Source organism: Lutjanus erythropterus, chromosome 4 (genome assembly GCF_056507025.1).
Source record: "Lutjanus erythropterus isolate fLutEry1 chromosome 4, fLutEry1.hap2, whole genome shotgun sequence".
Taxonomy (NCBI): domain Eukaryota; kingdom Metazoa; phylum Chordata; class Actinopteri; order Lutjaniformes; family Lutjanidae; genus Lutjanus; species Lutjanus erythropterus.
Genome location: NC_139320.1, coordinates 24,388,517 through 24,407,737, shown reverse-complemented (window position 1 = coordinate 24,407,737; position 19,221 = coordinate 24,388,517). Strand labels below are relative to the sequence as shown.

Sequence of the window (19,221 nt, the reverse complement as noted above, 5' to 3'; positions counted from 1 at the left end):
TCAGGGCTTGTAAGCAAACGTTACGCACACACACGCATGCAAGTAGCTTGTTTATTGGACAGAGGTTAGAGATGTTGGCAGCAGTCAGAGAGTGTGAACAAATCTGATTCCAGTACATTTAGTTCAGCCTGATGGATTAATCCTGTGCTTGTTTCCCTTATTTAACTTCTCCGGTTCTCGTAGCAGTGAAGAATGCAGACAGATCAGTGAGGGGATCGTTCGAGGCCGGGGTTTGTCCCCGGCCTGTTTTGTTAAGCTACGCTGTTACATCCAGGCTATCAAGTGTCAGCATTTATCTCATTTATCTCACACGCTTTTGAGGTAGTTTTCTGCAGCTCATTTTGATTATGATCTCACTCCTGACTAGGGCTGCATGATACGGTAAAATGAATCATATTGTGATTATTTTGACAGATATTTCGATTAAGACATGATTCACAATTAGTGGGAATTAAAAGCTGTCCCTGACTAATCAATCACTAAAGTAAAAAAAAAGAGATTTTTTTTCAGTCGGATCAGATTTGGCTGTCACAAATATTAAATGATTCGTTGTTTTTTTCAGATCAGTGCGCCTCTCTTAATTCCTATATCAGCCTACGAGTCGCTGTAACATGAGAAAACATCATGTTTTTACACAGTTAGAGAAAGTAAAAGTGTGCATCCTTGTTTAGATCAGTTAAAATCAGCAGACCTATGGAGCCTCTTCTCTCCAAGCTGCAGGTGTCCTACGCTGCATATTAAAGGTTTATATTAACCAAACTAGAGTTAGTGATTATTGTAGCAGTAGAAAGATGAACAAATCACCTTTGATCTATTATAAAGCTGCTCTTACTGCTGTTTGACTGTATTTCAGATTTTTATATGTTTATATTTTTCTGATGCACAGAGAGAAGCCGTTTTCTTATTTCATTGTTCCTGAGTATAATGACAGTAAAGAGTTTTCCGATTAAGATTCTGATTCAAAATGATTTGGTGGGTTTTCATTTTGTTTCTGTCGAGTTTAAAGAAGGTGATCGTTTGAAGGATGATGTTGAAATTTGAGTTTTTCACAGGGAGTCTCGTGAGTTTGGTGAGAGCAGTAAAACAGCTGTTTCTGGTCTTTTCTGTTATGCTGTCAGACACTTATAATAACAATCTGAGAACAAGTGGCTGACGGCACGTTGTCACCTTCACTCTGTTTCTATCACTCTTCTTCTCTGCTTCCATCACAGTTAGTTTTGTGGTTTGTGGTGATTTAGAGACTCGGTTTGTAAAGTTCACAGCCTGTCATGCTGTCGCCATGCCCGGCCTACAATGACGCAGATAAAAAAAACACAAGAGCTTAAACGTTTTTACCCACCTCTCATTTCACCTTCTCTCATCAGAAAAACCACTAAGTGCGCCAACTAATATAAAAATATATTTAGGATTCCCCCTTGAAATGTTCTCTCTGTGCATTTTCTAAGCTTCTCTCTGTTTCATCCTGACTGTTTGCACACTGACTGACCAGAAACCCCCTGAAAAAACGGCTGCTCGACTTGAAGACTCTCAGTCGACTGATGGATCCCCAAATGACGAGTTGAATCTATGACAATCAGGGGGGAAGCCCTAGCAATTTAAATAATACTTAAATTAATTGGGCAGCCATTCTCCAGGTGTCAGTGAGGTTATAAGGTGGTGACATCTGTCTAAACACCAGGGCTGCAACTCACGATTATTTTTATAGTCGTTGCCTTAAAATGTCAGAAAATGGTGAAAAATGTCAATCAATCTTTCCTAAAGACTAAGATGAGCTTATATCAGAATTTTGACATTTAGTTTTTTTCTTAAAAAGTTGAATATCTAAATGGTTGGCAATTAATTAATCGAATTAAGGACAAGCTGAAAGATTTTATTTATTTATGTATTTATTTTAGATGTAGGGAGTATACTTCTCCTGTGTGTCATATTCTGTATTCAGGCTTCACAATAAAAAAATGTAAATTAATCAGGACTGTCGTGACCCTGTAATATTCAGTTTGTTTTTCTACACATGCCGTTTTACTTTAGATCTAAGAGAAGATTTTTTTCCCCTGTGGTGTGTTTATTAATACTGTGCTACTCTGCTTATATTCTTGACACCTTGAAAACAGTTGATGTGTTTAATCCCAAATAGCTCGGAGTGTGTGTGTGTGTGTGACTGTGTGTTCCTGTTACATCAGGTGTGGAGGAGAACATGCAGGAGGTGGTTGGACACATCACTGAGGGAGTCTGCAGGCCGCTGAAAGTGAGCAATCAGATTATTTTAAGAAGCATTATTAAAGAACCATAGAGCAGCTCTGTGGAATGCACATGGTAGTCTGTCAGGTTCTGCTCGTGTTCTCACGCTGTGTGCTGTGGAACTGTCCCTCAGGTTCGGATAGAGCAGGTCATCGTGGCTGAGCCGGGTGCTGTTCTGCTCTACAAGCTGTCCAACCTGCTCAAGTTCTACCACCACACCATCAGGTATTTAAACTTGATAATAACTCAACAATAACAACTTAAAGGTCCAGTGTGTGAGATTTTTATGGGAATTTATTAAATATTCTTGGTTTCTATTTTTTGCAAATTTGGGAATTTCGCTGCTCTTCTGTTTCATATCATTCTAAGATGAATAGAGCTGAATAAAGTTGCCACAATAGTAGAATTTTAAACTTTGATACAATATAAAATAAAATTAAAAAAAACACTCAGTTCCTCTTTTAATACCACAGCAAAAAGAAAGTTACTTCTCAGCACTCAAAATAGGTTAAACTATTTACTAACTATGTTCTATTTGACAACTTGCACACTGCTGGTACAAGCAGGACAACAAAAACTGAACTGAATTCTTGAAAGATCTTTTTTTTTGTCGCCTCTGTCCTCTTGATACTGTGAATTTGGACTTTTTGTAGATGTAAATTATTAGTTGATTGATCAAAGAAGAAAAGAATAATGTAAATAATCACTGTGTGCAGTATGGGATGACCTATCAATCGATTTGATCTTTGTCCAGCGTGATCATCGGGACCAGTGTGGCCTCTTTGCTCATCACTATTGAAGAAATGCACATCCTCAGCAAAAAGATGTTCTTCAACAGCCTGAGCCTTCATGCAAGCAAACTCATGGATAAGGTATGTAATGATTACATTTTTATTTGAATCGTCCAATAAATTGTTTTTATATGTGCAGTTGTGAGAAAGTGACTGCTGGGAAATAATACCATCACCTAAAGAAAGAGAAGGAGAGGAAGAAGAGGCCTTGTTTTTAAAATAGAGGCAGTTCGCAATGTTCTTTCATGAAATCGCTTAAATGACAGTGCAGACGTTCAGTATTGCACCCTGTGGACACACATTGTGTATTTCAGCTCTGCGTCTAAACCCTCAAAGACAACAAGGCTATTTCTGAAGCACTTGTGCTTGTAAACAGTTTCGGCCTGTTGGCCGCAGCATCGAAAAGGCGCTAGCTGGCCAAAAACACCAGACTTGTCACCGTTTAGTTAAATTGCCATCCAAATATACCTCAGCACGAGCAGGAGCTCTTCCACATAAAACGCTGGCTGTGTCCTGATCAATAGCAGTTACAAGAATTATCCCTGTAGCTCAGTGTTAATCAAATTGGAGGCCCTCAGGCTTTTGGTGTCAATTCCAGCTAATGCCAGGAACACAGCCTTCTCATAATTTGCTCTATTAGGTGGTCAAAGGTGGCCGAGCTGACTACTGTGTTGTCTTTCCAGAGTCCAATGAAATCAAGACCCTCTTCATTAAAAAAGCTTTTCTGACTCTGAACGAGCCGGAGGAGCAGCAGGAAGCAGTTGTATATTCAGTGTATCATGCTGCTCATTAGAGATGTTTAAAGCTTTGATAATGTCATGAGGAGCACTTGTTTTCTGTGAAGGCTGCAGTTCAGCTTAACTCTGCAAGAATAACTTTGCTCTTTTGCTCTGTCTACTAACACCTTGTCATCCTCCTCTGCTCCCATCTGCCTGCACAGGTGGAGCTGCCACCTGCAGACCTGGGACCTACAGCCTCCCTCACTCAGACTCTCTCCCTCCTCCGGGAGGTGCTGGCCTCCCATGACTCGTCAGTGGTTCCTCTGGATGCTCGACAGGCTGACTTTGCTCAGGTAAACTCAAAATGATCAGGATGGAAGGAAAGTCAAGCCTGTCTCTCTTTATTGTCATTGTTATTTACATTTGTGAGTTATGAATGTTTAAATATTTGCTTTTATCACAATTTATAAAAGTTACTGATCTTTTAATTATCTCTTAAAGGGATAGCTTGGATCATTTGAGGTGGGGTTGCATGAGGTAATTATTGATAATCAGTGTATAACCAGCCGCCAGTTGAGCATTCCTTGTTTGGAGAAGCAGAGAGGAGTACCGGCATGGAAAATGTCCACCAACAAAAAGCAATATCAGTTTAAGTGTATGCTACATTTAGAATATTTTCGCAGCTTAACCTCGCTGTCAGACCACCTTTTCTGACAGGAAGCCAATGTTATATAAGCCAAATATCATTTTCTCCAAATCAACCAAACTCCATAGGTGAAATCAGCTATTTTACCTCACAGAGCTCAGGAGTTGCTGGTCTACTGCTGCCTCAATCTGTTAGTTTGTTTGTTTTATTGTGTGACTTCAGTGTGTTAAAAGGTTGGTTCAGAGTCACCGAAGTCACACAATAGCATAAACAAACAAACAGATTGAGGCAACAGTAGATCAGCAACACCTGTGTTTTGCGAGGTAAAATTGCTGATTTTGTCTATGGAGTTTGGTTGGTTTGGAGAGAGTGACGTTTGTCTCTATAATGACAGTTTCCTCCCAGACAAAACTGTCTGATGACAAAGTAAAATGGTTAAAATATTCTACATATAGCGTACACTTAAACTGATATTGATTTTTTTTAAGGTGGCCAAAAAGCTTTTTTGTTGCTGACCCTGTTCACAGCATTGTCTTAGTATTTGTTTTTAGTCACATTTATCAAAGTGAATGATGTTCCATTCATCTCTTACAGGTAGAATTGGTAGGATCTCATTCTCAGAATGTAAAATACTGATATTTTGAGTTTGTAAAGCATCCTGACCACAGCAAAATAATGAAAAGATTAGGAAATACAGACAGGGTGCAGTTTCACTGCAGTTACAGACACCAGCACACACTTCTAGTGGCTCATAATTGATGACTGAAGGGGATTATATTTACATAAGTCTATAAATTGTAATGTTTTTTCGAAAGATGTTGTATATTACGCCTTTAAGGCTCAGTGTTACTTTGTCTTTCCCAGGTGCTCTCTTGCATCCTGGATCCCCTCCTCCAGTTGTGCACTGTCTCAGCCAGTAACCTTGGCACCGCTGACATGGCGAGCTACATGGTCAACTCGCTGTATGTCATGAAGACGACGCTGGCACTCTTCGAGTTCACTGACAAGAGGCTCGAGATGCTCGAGTTCCAGGTCTGCCTGAATTGCAAACAATTATCAAGAAATCAGAAGTGAATCAGACAATTAAAATTTTTTTTAGAGGTATTTACGTTTAATTAATCTGTAGATTATTTTCTCTTTCGCTCTTTTTTGGTCTATAAAATGTCAAAAATTGTGAAAAATATTGAACAAAGTCCAAGATCATGTCCTCAAATTGTTTTGTTTTGTCCACAAGTCAAAGATATTCAGTTTACTTTCAGAGAGGAGTAAAGAAACGTCACATTTAAGAGGCTCAAATCAGGTTTTTTTTTTTACCTTTTTTTACTTACTCGATTACCAAAATAGTTGGAGACTACTTTAATAGTCAACAACTAATCAGTTAATTGCGACAGCTCTAATCAAATCATCTCTTTCAATTAAAAGCATATGTGGAGTTTTTTAGAGAAAATTATTTTTTCAAACACACCGAAGAACTAAATGCCTCAAGCATATCATATATATTTTTAGGGTGAAACCGATCATTTTCATTGTTCATTAATCTATTGATTATTTTCTTAATTGATTAACTGTTTGGTCTATAAAATGTTAACAAAAAAAAAAATAAAAATTTGTTCAGTGCTTTCCAACACCCTAAAATATTCAGTTTAGTATCATAGGAGTAAAGAAACCAGAAAATATTCACATCTAAGACGCTGGAATCAAAGAATTTGATTGTATTTTTCTTTAAGCAGTTACTTAAACCGATTAATCAGTTATCAAAATAGTTGGAGATTAATTTAATAGATGAAAGCTAATTGGTTAATCGTTGCAGCTCTAGCACAAATCTAATAATGACAGACCATACCTAAGTAGGAGAAGACAAAGTGAATCATGACGCAGTCACTTTTTTCAACATGAATGCTCAGTCATCATATTGTCTGTGCTTATCGTTCATTAAAAATAGTTAATTATTCTTCCTCTTTTCATGAAAACCCATAGAGCTCAAATCTTTTATTAAAAAGATTTAATTTACTGTCTCACAGAAGGGTGTGCGTCATGTATTGTTGTTCGTGCTCAAATGCATCATCTATCCCTCTATTTTTAGCACATCTTTTGTAATTGAGCACCACAAGAGCTCCTGTGGAAGTTTCATTATCAATAGCACAGCGGTTCTCCATTAACCACGAGTACCGCTGCTTCACAATGCAGGCCTGGACTGGATTTTTGAGCCACTCTCTCTCTCCCACATTTTCCAGATCGAGGCTCACCTTGACACTCTGATCAACGAGCAGGCATCCTACGTGCTGACCAGAGCCGGACTGAGTTACATCTACAGCTGTGTGCAGCAGCACAGCGCCGAACAGGTGGAGCACTTCACCACACGCAGTTATACAGGTCTCCTACACAGTGGGGAAACGTACGGAGTTTTAATATAATCATTTCCAGGTCTGGATAAGTATGGAAAACAGAAGAGAGCATGGAAAAATATTTGTGTCCACACTATTGGCCCCATTCTGTTTTAGTTTATTTCCTGTCTGAGTTGAGATTTTTATAAAAATATGCTTATTCTGAATTTGGTGCCTGCAACATATTACAAAAAAAGTTGCGACAGGAGTATTTTTACCACTGTGATACCTCGCCTTTTCTTCAGCTGCTCAACAGTCTGAGGTCTCTGATGTTGTATTTTGTGCTTCATATGATGCATCACACATTTTCAGTGGGAGACAGGTCTGGACTGCAGGCAGGTCAGTCTAGTACCTGAACTCTCTTACTGTGAAGCCACGCTGTTGGAACACGTGCAGAACGTCAGGATTTCAGGACTTCAGCATTTCTGGATGTTGGTGTTGTGATTGTAGACGGTAAAATCCCTGAATTCCTGCAGTTTTGTTTTGAGAGGCGTTCTTAAACTGTTGGACTGTTTGTCCAAACAGTTTTTCACAAACTGGTGAACCTCACCTCATCCATGCTTGTGAACGACTGAGCCTTTCGAGGCCGTCCCTTTAATACCCAGTCATGATGCTCTCACCTGTTACCACTTTAGCTGTTTACCTGTGGAATGTTCCAGACAGGTGTTTTCATTCAACAACTGTTGCTACTGTCCTGACTTTTTTTAACTCGTTGCACGCATCAAATTCAGAATGAGCTTATATTTACAAAAAGTTTGAATACTAAATATATTCTCTTTGTACTATATTCAATTGACTACAAATCAAAACATATTTGCAAATCATTGCATTCTGTTTTTACTCACATTTTACACAACATCCAAATGTGTTTGGAATTGGGGTTGTACCCAAATGTCAAATACAGTCAAAAGAATCTACTGAGAAGTCTGGATAACTTTAGTCTGAAAAAGTCTGGACTTTTAAAAGGTAAAGTGTGTAGTAAGTAGGGCTGTGCGATTCCCTCTAAATTTCAAATTGTAGATTGTCATTGCTCTAGATTGCCAATACACGATTAAATTGGCAAGGGCGCGGGGCAGCACGTGTCTTTGGCACGTGTCTTATGTTGATCGCTACCAGTCAGCAACACTGCCAACACTGACACTTTGGCCACTTTGGTGGCAAAGAAAAACGCCACATCTCCAATTTGGGAGTTTTTTGGGTTTATCCCAGATGCCAGAGGTGAGCCGACGGACACAACAAAGCCTATCTGCAAAATATGCAACAAATGTGTGTCCGTGAAAAATGTTCAGACAACCAATTTATTTGCGCACCTTCGTCTTCATCATCCTGCTGAAGCCACAAAACTCCTGATCCCCCAAGCTAGCACTTCAAGCACTGCAGGTTTATACTTTTTGTTATAATGACGTTATTTTTAATTTTTTGCATCACATGCAAAAGTGAGCGACACCGCTGCGCTGACAAGCCGGAGACGTGTTGCTCCTCCTCACTTTAAGTCGCTGTCTTTAACTTTTAACCTGCAAAGGCGGCAGTGCCGCAACACTGTAGGAATTTATGAAAGCCCTTGTGTGAACATTTCAGTAGTTACACATTAAAACAATATTTATTTGCAATTGGCCTACTCTGTTGAACGACCCCGAAGCATGAGCAAACGGGCTGTGTCAGTTCGAATCAAAGAGATGTGCCCTGTCACTGTCACAGGGCTGGCTGACAGTGTACCCTGCGCTGAGAGGAGAGAGAATGTGGATTGTAGTTCTGTTTGTAAACGGGGCTTCTCTAACAGTCATGTATTTCCTCCAGAAACATCTCTTAATGCACAGTAGAGCGCCGTTTTTTGTTTTTTTTTTCAAAATCGCCTTGATAAACAGCAAATCGCCTGGCAACCTTCCAATCGCCAATATATGATTTAATCGGTGATCGTCCCAGCCCTAGTAGTAACCCTGGTTAAAGAACCTTGGATTTTCTTGCATCTCTCCTGTTAGTCTTCTGAATGGAAGTCCTCTTTTATACACTACAGCCGCTATTGTTTACAGTATGCTGCCTCTTTGGACTTTACAGTAGCTATCACCATGGCAACCGATGACCAATGTCTTTATTAGGGCATAATAGTGTTTCTATCAGATTTTCAGATGAGAAAGGGGCTCAGGGAGGCAGATCGCATTATGCTGTATTAAAATATATTACCTTCTCCAGAAGTGTCCTGTGCCGATGAGAGCGCTGATGCCCCGGAGCTTTCCACCCTCTTTGTAACACACTTCACCACTGGGCTGACTGAGACCCATAGTTGTGGTTTAGCATGCGAGTCTAGAAACCCCGGGTCATGTCAGGACACGCCACACCCAGCTACTGCTGCTGCTGCTGCCGCTGCTGCCGCTGCAGCTCAACGCGAAGCTCAATCAGGAGCTGTCATTCTTCTGCAGACTGCTTCTCTCCTCCGGTGGCCCGTCTTGGGTTTTCTTTAAATAGTCGTCTGTTTGAGAAGATTAAGTCTGGCTGTCTACGCTCGACAGGCAGCCCAGATGTCAGCGACTGACAAGAATCCCCACATTTATTTTAGACTTTTCAGGTTTACTTTCGCTATCTGTGTAACATTTCATCCCTGTAATTTTCTGTGAGACATCAGATGAACATGTCAGAAACAAGAAAACAGTGATTAAACAATACTGTTCACCGGCTAGCAGCTAGCAGATGAGCTTGTAGGCTTCTAGTATGTTAATACACCCATATCTCCATAAAATCACTCTGGGAACTGCTCTGCAGCTTTGACCCTTGCACCGCCGTCTATTTGCTGCTTTTAATGTTGGCAATTTAGGCATTTAAGCTTGACTTAATGTTGCCATTCTAGATAATCAGTGTCAGCTAATTGCCTGAAAGGTACCTGCTGTTGTGTTCACAGGCTCAGTCGTGTATTTGCCTGCAGTTTTTTGTCTTGTTAACATTGAGTTTTAGAGAGAGTTTCTGTTGTTTACAGATCAAGAAGTTCAGTGTTCAAGGAATGTTTTTTATTTTTCTCAATAAATCTCATCAGTGCTACAGATCAGGGCTGACTGAACATTATGAATCTCTTAATGACTTAATAAATTTACTTTATTGGCAGTTTTTAAAATATTAACAGATGTGTAACCCGTCAGTCAATCAAGTTTTTAACCTTGTTAACATGCCCACGTGGCGTTTTTCATGTGTTATGAGACATATCAGGAGCGAAATAAGCAGTAAACTCTGTCTCTGAGCATTTCTTGCTTTAAAACCGCAGTGAGTCTCAAAAAAACAAAACAAAACAAAAAAAACGCATTCAGTCATACTGGGTATATGACGTCATAAACCCGAGGAACAATCCTGTTAATCGAGGGGCTGGTGTTATACATGTCATTAGCGGCGATGTACCTAGTTACCGTGATTAGCACGCAAAAGAAAGGAGAAGCCAGGTGCAGCTACCTTGAGGTGGGGGTAGGAGTGTGTCGGGTGTGTTAAGAGGGCGGGAGCTATTTGGATATTCATGAGTATTTGAATACTAAATGAAGACGAGGTGTAGAGCTACATGTAAGCTATGTTAACAAGGTATTTTAACGTATTTTGCAAAAAAAAAAAAAAAAACATATCAGAGACAATTTAAGACTTTGTGCAGAGCATTTTATGTTGTTTAAATCATGACTGAAGGTGAACTATAAAACGTAACCCAGCATGATAGAAAATGTGTCATGTGCTGATGTACTTGCACTATTTAGACATTTATTATGATAGAGATGATATTATCCAGCCCTAGTGTAGATCATTTTGTTTCATTAAGGTTGGGAAGGAGTAAACATAGTAGTATTATGATTAAGGATGTGCCAGTCCAATACTTAGCACTGGGCTGATACTGGCCAGAATCACCGGATTGGATATTGGGCCTCGTTCACAGACGTGCATTAAAATGTTCTTCCTGTGCGCACAAAATAAATTCACACACAAACTTACTGTCTGATTCATGAAACGTGTGCACTGGCCAGGTTTGTTTTTACCACCGTCTGTACGTTAGTGAATCAGAATCGCTCTAAATCGACAGGCTCATGCTCGTTGTCTGCAATCTGCATATTGCCACGCCCACATTTGTCTATATAAGGAAATATGCTTGTATAGAAAATTATCATGGAGACAGTGGTGAAGTTGTTGAAATTTCACATTCAGACAGAATCAGGTGTTGCTGCGGTGTGTGTGTGTGTGGGGGGAGGGGGTGGTTTTTGTGTTGGCCGCTGTGAAACAAACAGGAAATAGCACTTTATTTCACTGATTCACCTGCTTTCTACCAGCACTGAGTGCCGCCTCTCCACATTCAGTCTTTACCGTGGACACACCGCTGCGCTGCCCGTGTCTGAAGAGGAAGCCAGAAGAGGCACGCTGGGCTGCGGCAGCCGAGGCGGTGCGTGTTGCATCTACGGAGAAACAGACTGTGTCTCAGGTGAAAAGGAAATGGTTTGACATTAAAAGTGGATGTGGAAAAAAGAAAAGCAGACCAGAAGAAAAATAAGGAAATGCGTCAAGGAGCACCTAATCTGTCAGCCCAAAATAAGAGACTCACCGCAATTTTTGGGAATATCCATTAAACAGTATAAGAAATGAGGGTGAAAGTGACAACATCCAGCTAATAATATGTAGGAGAAGAAGAAGAGCTCATGATCAAATAAGATGTTTTACTGGAATGAAAGATATTCCTGCAGTTTGCACACAGTGCTGTTCTGATAGAGGTCCATCCATACGTCCATTTATCCACATCCGGGGGGATCTGGTCACGGCGACAGCAGACCGAACATGATGTCTGACTTCTCCACCTCAGCCGACTGCTTGCGATGCAAAGCAGCTGCGTTTTGACGCCGAGCTCCCTCCAAATATCTGAGCCCCTCAACCTCTAATAGTAGTTGTCCATCTTAATAAAAAAAAGTCCATAAAAAAATAAACTGAGAGTGTCAAGAATGGAAACATTCTTACACCTATTTTCCCTATTAAACCAAAAAACACAACCGTGCACCGTCTGAATCTTCCTTTTATCAAACTGAGATGTCTTGTCATTAAAAGTTGACAGAAAAACAAAATAAAACTGTCTTCATTTTGAATGTCTGAATGGTGCTGAACAATCAAAAATGCTGCTGAAAGTTCTGTGTGTGAAAAGTCTAAATGAACAGATGCAGCAGTTTTGTATGAGTCATGTTGTGGGCTGATTTCTTCCTTCATGGCAGTAAAATATTTGCTTCACAGCTTGAGCGTGATGCTTTTGAGATGGCTAATTAGGCAAATTGCATCCATACAAATATATTACTGACAGTATAGGATCTGTATCAGCAGATGCTCATGGTTGCCGTATTGTAAAAGTAATATAAAGCCATGCCTAATGATGATGTGTGGAGGTTTTTGTTTAAACTTTACCAAACAGAGAGGAAGAAATTATGCTGTTTTGCATGTAGAAGGCCGAAGGTAACGTCGCTCATTCACTCATCATTTTCAAGGAGCTGCTGAGGGCAGCGTGTGGACAAAAGACAGAGGAAGAAACCTTTTAAATGCTGCCTGCAGATCTAAATGAATGAGCCCTCGGCCACCTGAGCTCTGATGGCATTCAAACACTGTCTCTTTGTCTCTCTGTCTCAGGGTCCTCTGTCCCTCCTCCCCAGCATGGACAACTCCTCTGTGAAAGCAGCGATGGTGAGTGTGTTAATGAAGCTAATGTTCCTGCAGGAATTAAATCATTCTCACATCATTATTATGGTTCTTTGCCTCATTACCTGCTGTTAACTGTCTTACTCAAACATCAGGTCCAGTTTGATCGATACCTGTCGTCTCCTGACACTCTCGTGATGCCACAGCTCAACTTCCTGCTCAGTGCGGCCATCAAGTGAGTTCCTGTCCTTATTATTGTATAGTACCTCTCTCTGTTAAAGATATAGTTTGGATTATTTGATATGAGATTGGATGAGGTTCTTATCGACAGTCAGTGTATTAGCGACAGTAGAAGGCAGAGAGGAGCACCAGCATGGAAGCTAAAGCAATAAAATACTGTGGACAGAATCAAGAACAAGAGGGATTTTAACCACTCAAAGGAGCAGTATGTAACAATTGTACATCCAAAAATAAGTACTGCAGTCTGGAGCCACTGGATTTCAAGCTATTTAATGTACAGTCTATGAGTGAAGCGAGTTGTTTCTTTCACCCCCCTCCTCCCCAGATTCTGGGAAGCTCAGGCAGGCTGCAGGAACACTGCAGGAGCTCAAGATGAGTACAAAATTATAATTTGACAATAACAGGAGATGGCAGGTTCTACACTGTAAGTTGATCAGCTGTTTACAGCTGTAAATTCAATCAATGTCAATGTAAAGTTAAGCCCATTACCCTGAAAACAAAATCCCACTGCTCTGAAAATACACAGTCGGGAGAAACTGGTATTGCTCAATTTAACTATTATAAAGATCTACTCCTTCTAAAAGATTATTTATGATTTCTTACGATGCATAAACTGACATTTTTTGAACTCTAATTAATGTGAAATGGGCAAACAAAAACACGTTACGGGTTGGAATAGAAATTTCAAAGGAGAATACAAGCGAGTATTTCAGCTTAGCATGTTTACTTATTCTCTGATGGCATATTGTGGTCATTTTATGATCAGTTGCAGTAGATATATTATGGATTTCTTCTTTAAAAAAGATTCACCTAAAAAAAATGCTATATTTAAAATATTTTCACTGCTTTACTTTGCCATCAGACTTTTCTGATGAAAGTCACACAATAATAATAATAATAATAAAAAAAACTATTTAGGCAGCGGTAGGTCAGCATCTCCCGTGTTCTGTCAGGTAAAATGACTGATTTTGCCAATGGAGTTTGGTTGGTTTGAAAGGAAAGATATAACAGCGTTTTTCCATCTCAGAAGGCTCTCTGATGGCAAAGTAAAGCGGTGAAAATTTAAGTAAATACAGTTTACAAATACAAATTCCAAGCTCTTTGCCAGTTTAATAAAATTAAACTGTCTTTGCTCATTGATGATTTGACGCGGTTACACAGAAAACCTGACACGTCATTTTTTATATCATTAAGACACCTTTATTTTGCTGTTTTGGTCTTGTTGAACCAAACTCCATTCTAAAGACAGGCGTTTTAAGGTAGGACCATATCTTTTCACAGTAAAAACTTTAGTTACATCGTCACTAAGACTCTTTTCTGATTCACTTCCATCTACAAAAACAATCAGCACATTTATGCAGTAACATCATTAAGTAAACTGTGATGAAATGTTACTGACTGGCTGCTTCAATAGCACTTGTTTTCACCTAAAGGGGAGGCGTGGTCGTTCTCAAGACAAGAACGTGACGTACGGCTGCTGTCATCCATACATTTCTTAGCTTCCGACACCGCTGCTCCTCTCTGTTTCTCCAAACCGGAAGCACGTCAGCCGACATTTCATGGAGCTAATACGCTGACTATCGACGAGTATGTCATGCAACCCCACTTCGAATAACCTGAACTATCCCTTTAAGGGAAAGAACAGCATTCATGTAACATTCAGGCTTCAAGTTAAATGTTTGCAACATCACATGGTGTTTGAGCAGAGCACATTCACAGTGATATAAATAGAACAGGAGCGTTGACCTAATAATGTTGAACATTCATTAGTTTCCCAGATGTAATATGATCATTACTGCATTCCAAACAAAGCACTCGACTAAATGCAGAGCAATTTTTTTTGTTAATTTTTTTTTTTTGGGGGGGGGGGGTTGCTAAATTGCTAAAACCACCAACACATGAAGCGAGCGGTCTGCGGGACTGCCTGTATTTGTCTTACTGATCAGAAAATGCACATGCTTTTAGCTCAATACAGCTGCTGCTACATTGGAGCACTCTTTCTATGAGTCACGTTTACTGGGAAGTGCAGCAGGCTTGAGGAGCACTCTGTACCTCAGGTTAATGTTCTCTATTAATGGACATGGGAGGACTGATGGGCAGGACGCCATTAATTAGCTTCTGGTCCATTTCTCACTCACACTCGTTCCCTGAAATCATTCCTCCTCTTTGTCTTTCTCTCCCTCTCCTGCTATCTCTCAAGTCTGCTCCTCTGCTCACCTAAACACACAAAAACACCAGGCAGCACTCTGACAAACACTCCTGGAGCGCACAAATAATGGGAATGTACTTTTAGGCTCCCTTCGTTTCACATTTCGTGTTAGTGCACTTGGTGTGGAGTAAGGTGTTATACACAGCACTGCGGTTCTGTGTCCTCTGTGGGCCAATTAAAAATCTGGATCTCAAGAGCCTGAGTGGGATACAACAAAGGAGCTCCCACTGTGTGCGCGGGTCCTCTCGCTGGGCTCTTCAGTCTGACTGATGCATCCTCCGTCCGTGCTCCTCTGCAAGAAATACTCAAATTATCGGCCTCACTTCAAAGTCTGTGTGAAGTTTTTTATGGAGAGATTACACTGAAGAATTAAAATGATAGACAAGATGTTCATAATTAGATTTTCCTCTTAAATGTCTCAAGCAACTAACGATTATTTTCATTGTCAGTTAATCTGTCGGTTATTTACCCAATTAATCAGTTAGTTGTTTTACTTACATTTTTAAGAAAAAAAAATGAATTCTCTGATTACAGCTTCTTAAATGTGAATATTTTCTGGTTTCTTTACTCCTCTGACCATAAACTGAACAAAACAAGATATTTGAGAATGTCAAATGCTGTGCTGTGCTGTGGGAAACACTGATAGTCCTCTTTCCACCATTTTCTGAAAAGTTATTGACAGATTAATTGACAATGAAAATAAGTTAGTGGCAGCCCTAGTTTGGTCTATAAAATGTCAGGAAATGGTGAAAAATATTGATCGTTTTTTCCCAAAGCCCAAGATGACGTCCTCAAATGTCTTGTTTTGTCCCCAACCCAAATATATTCTGTTTACTGTCATCAGGAAGTACAGAATCCAAAAAATATTCACATTTAAGAAACTGGAATCAGAAAATTTTGACTATTTTTCTTAAAAAATTATTGATTATCAGAATCGTTGGTGATTAATTTAACAATTGGCAACTAATCGTTGCAGCTCTAGTCTAATTATATCCCTCACTTGAGAGCATATTTATGGAAAATTATTCAAAATCACACTGAAGAACTAAAATGATTTACAAAATCAAAAGATGCAGATTTTCCTAATTCCATTTTAAAAAATGGAACAATAAATGGTCAAATATTCACATTTGAGGAGCTGATATTGGAAAAATTGACTTTTTTTCTTAAGAAATGACATAAGCAAATTAAAATATTATTTAAATAGGTGGCAGTTATTTTAATACTTGACAAATTAGGGTGTGCATCTCACTGACTGAGACCGATTTGAGACACAGCTGGACACTTGTGCTGCAGTTTTGATTGAATGTGACCGTGTAGAGGAAGTGGGGTGTGGAGGAACAGTGATGCTACGTGTTACCTGCTCTCACAGTGACATGACGTCTCTGTGGGTTGCGAGACTCATGGCTCTGTACACTGCCGTCCGACACGTTTTGCATCAATGATTTGCAGCAGTGTTTCTCATCTTTCTTATAAAACCCAAACTTATTCCACACTTGCGCGTTCTGAAAGTTTGGTGGTGCGACATCAGTTCTGTCAGAAGTTCTGTCAGTTCTGTTGAGGAAATGAAGAGGTGAGACAGGAGAGGGAGGGGGGAGCGCTTGTTTTGTGTGATCGCGGCAGCAGGCGTCCAGCGAGAGCGGTGCAGGCAGAAGCAGGAGGAGAGAAAAAATAAGGAAAGTAACAGCGGCACTTCATTGATGCCAAACATAAAACATATGCGCGGCCTAATGAGATGTATCAGTACACCAGTGCTGCATCATTTTTTTTTTCCCCAATCCACGCCTTTTACCAATACAGGCCATCTGAACTGATACACTCACAATTTAGTAATTGTTGCAGCTCTATAACTATGATTAATTTCTTGTATGATTATTGTTTTTAAACTCCAGAGGTGTCAGAATTCTGTAACTACTAGAACTGCTTTAAGTAATCATTTCTTTGAAAGTTGGACACACTGTTATTTGCAGTAAGTAAACTACTTTGTTTAGAAATTGAAAACTAAAAGGGAATTATAGGTGCTGAGACAAAAAGTGTTACAACTGTCACCGGTCTCCCCTACTTTAAGTTCCTCTTAGTTCTTTAATTATTCCCCTGATTAGGAGAATGTAAGCTAATTATTTGGATTTAAATTTAGGCAAATTAATGGAACTTGTTTGTTTGCAGCATTGAATTTTTTCAGTTCAGCAAAGCTATCGAGCTTATACATTTGAAAACAGTCAAAATGACCAGTGTTTTATTGTTAAAAGATGGTTGCAGATACGATTAGATGGAATAAAATTCTCTGATTTGCGGCTTCTTTGTTAGTGTATTGACACCTGATGTTTGTGCATCAGTACAGTCACGTGTCCATAGATGGCAGTGTGCACCACTCACTGCCACTCATTGTTGTGACACAGCGTGGGCACACAATGGTCACTGAACAACAAAAAAGTAATTAGGACAAATTCTTACTCATGGCTGATTTATTTCAGCTCTTCATCAGTGAGTAATTACAGCAGAGCTCTGCTTCTCTGGTTCAGAGTAGGAATGTTTCAGAGCTCTGCTCACTGCTGCTGCTGCTGCTGATCCTGTGAGTGTAAAAATGTAAAGATTTTTTTAATCTGTTTTTTGCAGGGAGCAGATTTTCCGTCAGTCCACAGAGCTGGTGTGCAGAGCCTACGGGGAGGTTTACGCGGCGCTGACCAGCCCGGCTAACGGCTACAAAGACCCCGAGAACCTGGTGCCCAGATCACCTCAGCAGGTTCAGACTTTACTGTCCTGAGAGGAACTTTTGTCCCCCCGGTTTTAAAAACATGAGGTGACCCCAGCGACGGTCGGCCTGCAGGTTATTTACAGAGCAAAGAGTAATTTGTACAGTGTAATAACACAAATGTACATGAAAGTCGTCGTTAAGGTGGAGTTCTTTGAGGGAAATCTGGGATGTGGGTTCCTGACCTCACAGAGACACTCCTGTGTGCCAGCAGGAAAGAACATTATATGTATATGATCTATTTACTTTCTCTGCTGCACACTTGTTTTTCTCTCTGTGAGGCACATATGTCTCCTCCCCTCTGTCCGTCTCCACTCCATGAAGTCTGTCTGTGGTCAATTATTGTAAAAAGTCTTTTTTTTTTATAGAAAATATTGAATATTATAAATAACAAGATGATACACTGAATTTAAGAGATTTGTCCTGTTTTTCTGAACTGAAAAGTGGTCAGTGGCCAAGAGGAACCTCAGAAGCTTGTGTTCATTTTAATCTCCGCTGTTCTGTTGTCGAGATGAAATGGAAAATGTTTCTTACCTTCTCGTTTGGCTTTTTAAAAATGTTCACCATGCTGACGAAGATGTGGAAACGAGACACTGGTGATGACACTGGAATCAGTCATTTACCACAAATTTTACAGTTAAATTGATCTTTGACCATTTAAAACTCATAACGGTGTCGGGTGGAGAATTTATTCAGCACATTATTAAACCCCACAGTCATTTTTAAGGTATTGACATATGAACTTTTTGACCAAAAACACCTTCTAGTCTTTTATAGTTTTAATAGTTAAAGTGATGTTTCAGATTATCAAGGTTATTCATTATCATCACGCAACACAACACAACGACATGGTCATAAAAATGCCTCATGAGAATCTTTACACAAAGTCATGTGTCTTATCACCACCAGGGGGGTCTGGGGGACATGTCACTGTACAACTAAGTACTTTTAACAATTTATCACTTCAGCTTAACATTTTAAGAAATGTACATTGGATTGATAAAAAAAAAAAATGAGTATGTATTTTTATTTTTCTGACAACTTTTACTCTCTATAATTTTACACAAATATCTTCACTTTTTGTTACTTTAGTTTGAATTCACTTTAGGGGACTTACTGATTATTTTTGCATCATTGTGCTGCCTTCACAACATCAAGACATATTTCAACACAAATTGAGGTGTATCCATCACATCACACACAAGACATAACATGATGAAAAACGGCATAACAAGACAAAAAAAGACGAAAAAGATAACAAGATGAAAAATTACATAACAAGACAAGATATTATATAACAAGATTTAAAAAAGACATCAAATGAAAAATGAACTAAGGACAAATAATAAGCGGTAAATGACCTCGGTAAGAGAAACATGACAACAAGACAAAAAAGATGTAATAAAATGAAAAATGATATGAGACTAAAAACAAAGCAATAAGGCAAAAAATATGTAACTAAGTGAAAAATTACCTAACAAAACACAAAACAACCTAACAAAGAGAAATATCATGTAACAAGGCAAAAAATATGTGAGAAAAATTGACATGAGACAAAAAATACATAGTAAATTGAAAAATATGTAACAAAATGAAAAATTACATAACGACAAAACA

General features: G+C 39.3%; 1 protein-coding gene across 1 annotated transcript in view; it reads left to right on the top strand.

Annotated features, from left to right (window-relative positions):
• The window catches only part of cog6 (component of oligomeric golgi complex 6), a 44,657-nt gene extending 26,827 nt beyond the window's left edge, over positions 1 to 17,830 (top strand). Inside the window, exons 11-19 of the mRNA XM_084717402.1 lie at positions 2,181 to 2,245; positions 2,372 to 2,463; positions 2,993 to 3,110; positions 3,970 to 4,101; positions 5,259 to 5,426; positions 6,629 to 6,736; positions 12,395 to 12,448; positions 12,559 to 12,638; positions 17,469 to 17,830. Coding sequence (XP_084573528.1) covers positions 2,181 to 2,245; positions 2,372 to 2,463; positions 2,993 to 3,110; positions 3,970 to 4,101; positions 5,259 to 5,426; positions 6,629 to 6,736; positions 12,395 to 12,448; positions 12,559 to 12,638; positions 17,469 to 17,616 — 965 coding nt within the window. The 3' untranslated portion in view covers positions 17,617 to 17,830. The remainder of the gene's footprint in view (positions 1 to 2,180; positions 2,246 to 2,371; positions 2,464 to 2,992; positions 3,111 to 3,969; positions 4,102 to 5,258; positions 5,427 to 6,628; positions 6,737 to 12,394; positions 12,449 to 12,558; positions 12,639 to 17,468) is intronic.
• Positions 17,831 to 19,221: the final 1,391 nt, after the last annotated feature.